Source organism: Lipomyces doorenjongii (genome assembly GCF_038497915.1).
Source record: "Lipomyces doorenjongii strain NRRL Y-27504 unplaced genomic scaffold V1508scaffold_145, whole genome shotgun sequence".
NCBI lineage: Eukaryota > Fungi > Ascomycota > Lipomycetes > Lipomycetales > Lipomycetaceae > Lipomyces > Lipomyces doorenjongii.
The window spans coordinates 15,653-22,625 of record NW_027118212.1 but is presented as its reverse complement, the minus strand read 5'-3'; the positions used below and the strand labels follow the sequence as shown (position 1 = coordinate 22,625).

The 6,973-nt window shown below is 47.2% G+C and overlaps 2 protein-coding genes across 2 annotated transcripts; both read left to right on the top strand.

Annotated features, from left to right (window-relative positions):
* Positions 1-344: 344 nt before the first annotated feature.
* V1508DRAFT_407111 (uncharacterized protein) lies at positions 345-3,033 on the top strand (the record flags this gene model as incomplete). The annotated part of the gene is made up of 5 exons (XM_066938831.1): positions 345-350; positions 1,048-1,109; positions 2,245-2,354; positions 2,403-2,467; positions 2,539-3,033. The coding sequence occupies 5 exons, from the start codon at positions 345-347 to the stop codon at positions 3,031-3,033; spliced, it is 738 nt and encodes a 245-aa protein (XP_066792320.1).
* Positions 3,034-3,548: 515 nt separating this feature from the next.
* V1508DRAFT_428190 (general substrate transporter) lies at positions 3,549-6,115 on the top strand. The gene is made up of 3 exons (XM_066941774.1): positions 3,549-4,210; positions 4,266-4,322; positions 4,371-6,115. Exons 1-3 carry the CDS (start codon positions 3,993-3,995, stop codon positions 5,689-5,691), a joined length of 1,596 nt encoding a protein of 531 aa, XP_066792319.1. The 5' UTR covers positions 3,549-3,992; the 3' UTR covers positions 5,692-6,115.
* The last annotated feature ends 858 nt before the right edge of the window (positions 6,116-6,973 follow it).

Genomic DNA, 6,973 nt, shown 5'->3' with positions numbered 1-6,973 from the left:
CTGGCTACCACGACTCCTTTATTCGCAGGGATTTATATCCTGTTCTCGTCTGACTTGAAGACACAGGTAGCCGGGACCATCTTGACGCGATGCTGCGACATGCATCAGCAACAGCATCTTTAGGTTGGACGAGGCAAAAACACCATTCGGCGGTCGTATGCGCCAGCATCTGGAGGTGATGGAAACGCGTAGCCTATTCGGAACCGAGTCCGTTCCTAAACATCTCCATAAACTCGCGGCGGCGGCGGTACCAAAGGCGAAACGATCAAACAAAGTTGCAAAACGCAATCGAAACGAGATATCGATCTCAACACGTGAGGACACGTGATAGAAACTGTGAGGGAATGTCTGTTCCTCACAGTGATGCTGGTATTGCAGCGGTGGTAACAGTACTACCGACTCGTGCCAATCTATCCCTAATTATATAACTAATTGAGCTGTGTGGGAACCACAGTTTGAGGATAACTCCCACGATAATGTGAAATAGCACAAGACGCATCACACGATTGAACGACCACATACGACGAGTACACTCCTTCCCAATCTGGCAATAATCCCGAATTATCCTGGCCTTTTATGCTTGCTCCAGTGTTGATAATGCTAACGACCTTGCCTAGTGCAGACTATGTGCCGTCAGGCGCTGACACATAGTTAACGTCCTGCCAACGAAGTAGCCTCTAATACCGTCGTTGATTATTCCATGAAGCTGCCGCGGTGTCACATATATGCCTTAAACGTCCACATGAACCAAAGTACCATGTCGATGCCAAAATCGTCAATGGTAACCGCCGCTAATCGCACGCGTCGGCCACCCGTCGCGTTTTGATATCCATCTAGAATGACAAAAAAAAGCCGTCCCAACCCCCACCACTTTGTCCTCTTGTCACATTTTCTAAGATACGGAAGGAAGATATCACATTCTTCGGTACTCTCTCCACTCATGTTACCAGTTTCCCTAGTCAAGACAGCTTCTTCTGTAACTTGAGTCTGCTCATGATCCTGATCCTGTTGCTTCCTGTTCTCATCAGACATCAAGAGACTACTTAGCTATTCCTGGCTCCGAAGTCTCCGTTGAGAGGATGTTCAATACGGGAAGGGATATCCTGGGAGTACGAAGATTCCATGACCTGGGCGACACAATGAGAATACTGATGTTCACGGAATGCATGCACAAATAGTGACGTTAGAAATATTGGAACGTCTTCCGCCAAATTATGTTTCATATAATATTGTAACCCTGGTTATCTTTCAGGCTGCCTTTTGACTGACATACTCACATTGCAATTGCTTGTATGGCATAACAGATATTGAACCATCTTCCCGCATCTTTGTCTGAGCCGTTTCTAACTTTCATTATCGGATTTGTATCCGTTTCTGCATCCGACAAATCATCCGCCAATCCGCTTACAACCCTGGAAAAGCACAACATGTCGAACGATGTTGACGTAATGAATTATGAATATATAATGCAGTTGCACTGATTCCCCTAAGACAGCTGCCGAAGTGGTGCGCTTAATTTGGGCTCTCAGTTGCCTAGGAAACGCTTCCGCGCGGCGACGTTGTTCCCCACAAACCGTACTAGCCCGTAGCGAATCATCAACTGATAGAATCATCAGCCATTTAGTCTAATTACGAAAGAAGTGAGGAAGAAATAATGCGAAAATTAATAAATAGTTGTGCTTAAATATTTCAGTCATAGTGACGATGTGTTTCTTTCCCGTAACAGCGTTGTTGGTGTCACGTTCTACTAGCGAGGCTGTTGACAGTCAAAATCCAAACGACCGACAGATGAATAGGCTGGTTTCGCACCTTCTCCCCGAACTTTTATCTACCCCGTGTTGTGTCTGTATCTCAATTACCAACAGCTATCACCGACAACAGGCAAGAGAAAAGCTGTGTACGACATTCCGGTTATGTCTCTCAGGAGTGAGAGCGATCTCACGCGGAACAGTACTCCCAGCAGCGATCAGTCGGAAGAACAAGGAAAACGCCTTAATTGGAGTTCTAGAGATTCGACATTGCCGGCAACTGAGATGTCAAGCACGATGTCATTTACGGAGTCAGAGAATGTTTCTCCTGCGCGAGAGAATAACACGGATTCTGACTATAACAAGGCACTAGCTCTTCTGAAGAGTAATACTCCGGAGCAGATATTAGATGTTCAGCTGCCATACTCCAAGTATTTGCAACTGGAGAAAAGCATTTTCTAGATTAAATCCTGAATCCGGCACTATAGGGGAGAAGAGGTATTGGTCTACTACGTATACATATTGCGATCGACCGGACACACCTGAGCCCTATTGACAATGCCCTGCAGCCAGGCCACTACGATATAAGACCGCATTCTCGCAAAGGTAATAATTTCTCGGCCTTCTATTTAGTGGCAGCTGATGCTGATACAGACACCATATCAATCACAAATGAGCCGTGCATATCCACACGAAAAGATCCTTCATTCCGAAGCGAGGTCCGTCAGAGAGATGGGAAGTGTGTAATCACTGGCGTAGTCAACACTGAGGCGGCGATCGATGAGTGGAGTGGTTTCCACGCCGCTCACATCTTTCCTCGGTCAGTAAGGACTACTTCGTGCAGAGTGGATTTTCTCGGTGGATTACGAACCGCAGCGGAAATGATACGGGAATTAACTCTTGCCAGAATGGACTACTTATGCAGTCTACGATTCACGAGAAGTTTGATGGATATTTTTTTTCCGTTAATCCAGATCATGGTTACAAGGTAATTTGTTTCGATCGAGATCCCTTCGGGATAGACGGAAAGGTGCTTGACCCTGTGTGTCGAAATCCGAACGACGATAGGCGAGCAAGCGATGAACTGCTAAGGGAGCACTTTCGCCAAGCTGTGTTGGCTAATATGAGAGGCGCTGGAGAACCAGTTTTTGAGACTGATTTCCCACCTGGAAGTGATATGATGGGGGAGATAATCTCGGGGCCCGAAGCAGCAAAACGGATGGAGGCAGAGCTGTTTGCACGATTGAATATTTCTGTCTATGAGGAACGTGTCAACCCTGTATAATCCGCTGTTGAAATGACAACTATATCGTTATACCAAGATAGCTGTAACAAATGTGTGAGATATAAAGTTCAAGCTTAGAAAAAGGAAGTCTTGCTAAAATAGGAAATGTCAGTCATGAGCCTCCACACCAATAATAGTTGCCGAGACCACATCAAGAAAGTTGACCCTCACATGTTGCATTCGACAAAATCACCATCATTCCACACTAAATTAATCCGCGCCACCACATTGAACTTGTACTACTGCATATATAAATCAAATTTAATAGTCTGGACAGATGGATAACGACCACAGTTTGCGCTATATTAATTTAAGAAATTTAATTTCTTAGTATAGAATAGCGTCAGGGTTTTGGCGAGTGTACACCCCGGGGCTTCCGTTAAGAGCATTGTACAATCTTGGGCATTCAATGGTTAGGTAGCGATGGGACGTGCGCGAAGCTCGCGCAGAAAACTTATGAGAGAGAGAAGTACGATGTGCGGGCGAATGCACAAACTCCACTGCATGGGGGAGACCTGTGCATGGCCAGGCCGGCCACAACTTGTCAACCCTTGTGTGTGGAAGTTTGAGACTAGGGTTTCATGGTCCGCTTGTTTGATAGCGTGCACGTGCGGAACTCTCAATGCACTGCCTTACGATTCCTGAGCGCATGACACCGCCGTCATGCAATGCGACGATCAAAACGATTGGCGGCGAATAATACATGTCTTCATATTGCTACGTGTATGATATGGCATCACTTGTACCACACGCTTGCAACCCCAGCTAGGCGCAAAGGTCGTCTCAGGGTTTCTCCAAACCCAACCCCGTCCCAAATGAAATCAAGAAAACCTACTTGGTCAATGATAGTGAAGCCATTTGTGATTCCTGATTTCCTGCATTGCAAGCACGACGTCTGCAGTTATTAAGCTCTTGCTCAATGCATCACGCCGATCATTGGATCGGCTAATAAGGCCACGATGGTCCATCTGCTCAACGTCTACACCATCTCCGCTTTCGTATCACTCGGTGGTATGCTCTACGGGTTTGATATCGCTTCCATTTCCGACATCATTGGTACCGAGCATTATAGAGCCTTCTACGGCAATCCTCTCGGAATACGACAAGGTGGAATCACGGCTGCCATTACCGCCGGCTCTTTAGTCGGCGCATTGTGCTCCTCTGGTCTTGGTGATTGGTACGCAGTTTGTAGTTGTATTACGCGTCACGAGTATCTCTGATTGACTGTTCAGGTTGTCGCGAAAGGTTACCATACAATTGGCTACCATCCTGTGGTGCATCGGCTCAAGGTGAGCGTTGATAGTATTCGTCGCTAGCCATCGGCTAACTGTATACAGCCTCCAGGCAGCGTCTACCGGTGTCCCAATGCTTATCATTGGCCGTATTATTTCCGGCGTCTGCATTGGCTTGACATCTGCCCTCGTACCCATATACCAGTCCGAGATCGCCCCTCGCAAGATACGCGGCCGAGCAGTCTCACTCCAGTACTTTGCAATTGGCCTGGGCACGGTGATCCAGTATTTCATACAATACGGATGTTCGGTCCTACACACCAATGCTGTGTTCAGACTACCTTGGGCCATCCAGACTGTACCGGCTATTTTTCTGTTTATCGGCCTCTTTTGGCTTCCCTCATCGCCTAGATGGCTGGCGAGTAAAGACCGCTGGGACAAGGTACTGCAGGTACTCGCGTTCCTGCGCACACCAAACTGCGACATCAACCATCCGCTGGTGTTGGCTGAATATAAAGAAATTGAAGAACAGATTAGGCTTGAACGTGAGAACGAGTTGAACAGCTACAGCGAACTGTTTACTACGAAAATGCGCAGGCGCTTATTTCTTGGCATGGCTACTCAGGCCCTTGCGCAGCTTAGCGGAGTGATCCAACTCTTGTACTACATCGTTTATGTTCTCCGGGCTGCCAACCTGGACCCCCATAACCCTAACCCCACCAGAACGCTCTTCGCCGCGGCCTTGATGTACATCATTTTTACGGTGGGGACAATTCCGACGATTTTATGGACTGATCAATGGGGTCGTCGTTCGTCCCTGCTCATTGGCGCGCTCAGCGTGGCATTCTGGATGTACCTGATCGGCGGCTTAATGGCGCGCTTTGGTCAGCCAAACCCTGTCCCGAACCAACCATCGACATGGGTAATCATTACCCATCCTGCCGCAAGCCGTACTATCCAGGCGAGCTGTTACCTGGCAGCCGCCTCATTCGCGATGTCCTGGGGTCCCGTCGAATGGATATACCCGTCCGAAATCTTTCCGCTTCGCATCCGAGTCACTGCCGTCTCGCTCTCGACCGCAGCCCACTGGGCCACTACCTTCGTGCTTGCGCTCGCCATGCCAGCACTCTTGCGCAGTATCCAATGGCGGGTGTATATCATTTTTGGGTGCTTCAATATATGCGCATTCATTTACGTCTTTTTTTGGGTACCCGAGACGAAGCAACGCACGCTGGAGGAAATGGATGAGGTATTCGAGTACGGAGAACCAGTGTGGCGGTCGTTCACCGGTGTACCATACACCAGCCGCCTAGATGTGCTCGCCCATGAATTCGCAATAGGTAAACTTAATATTCATAACATCATCCAGATCGATTTGCACAACGACGATGTCGAAAGAAACGGTGCTGGAGACATTGTACAGTAACAAGCATTATTCCTGCTGCCGTTACATAGATTAAGTATTTTTGTCATAGCTGTCTGACTGAAGGTCCTCGGAGCTTTGGATTAGTAACAGGTTATTTATTAGCTTTTTGGCAAAGCATAATGAAGTGACTGTGCTACAATGACTGTATAAAGTACGCGGGGAGGGAATGAATAACGTTCTGTGACTTATGAAAGGTCATATTTTTATGAGATCCATCGGAGTAAACAGACCATTCCTCTTTGGGACTAGTATAAAGATGATATCAACAAATGAGAGTGTTAGAGACATTTTTGCGCTGCTTGGAAGCTGTTGCATAAAACAATCAATATGTCTGTCTCCTTTTTCCATCTTTACTTGACTTGCTGATATTGCCTTGCAGTAGAATGTACCAATAGTTACGGAATATAACGTGCAATGCTTGCTAACGTCGATTCGAGATCCGAGACACACCCAAAACCCTCATCCAAGCCATGGACCCTCGTACACTTCTTCCGGACTCCCGACATAAGTACTGCAGGGTCATTACAACATTCTTCCGATGGATTCTCTTTCCCACACAGAAGACTGTGTCATTGCGCACGAATATCCCTCGAGCATATTCTCGATCTGTTCCTGGGCAGTAATATGTAAAAGGTTCAGGGTTCAGGGTAGAAATGAAATGTGTACTATATTAAAAAGAAGAAGACAAAGAGGAAAGACTTGAACTTAAATAATATTATTTCAGGCTATTATTGCAAAGGAAATGAGGCAGCATATATCCTAACTTGATGCTCAGAGACACAGAGGACAGTGAAACGACGAACCTAATTGGCTGCTAAGGGAGAGTGGGTCTTGGTAAGCGATCCTACGCGGCTGGCGAGAGAGTACGATGCATGGTTTGACGCGCTCTATCAATTTCCCGGAGCCGCTGCCCCACATCATCCGCCTTCTCTTCCTTTAGGAGCATAGAGCGCCGGTGTGAGGGGTAACTTAGAGCACAGTGCGCTAGTGTGACGGGCCACAGCCCCGCCAGAGCCGAAAATCTTGTCATGCACCCGACAAGCTTTTTCCCCGAATTTCGCGCTATTTTCGAATTCCAAAACCTTCCGATAGCACGCACACTCAAATGAACAACAATGTGAGGGATATAGAGTTGCAGGCTCTTTCCCCGGGACAAGCCTGGCAATGTTTAATATTTCTCTGAGAATTCCATTTGTGTAGGCTTCTTATCCACCACCGCTGATAACTACCTGCTGGGCTCGTCAGCGCTGTCTACCTCTCGTATATATCTTTCTTTCCGTCT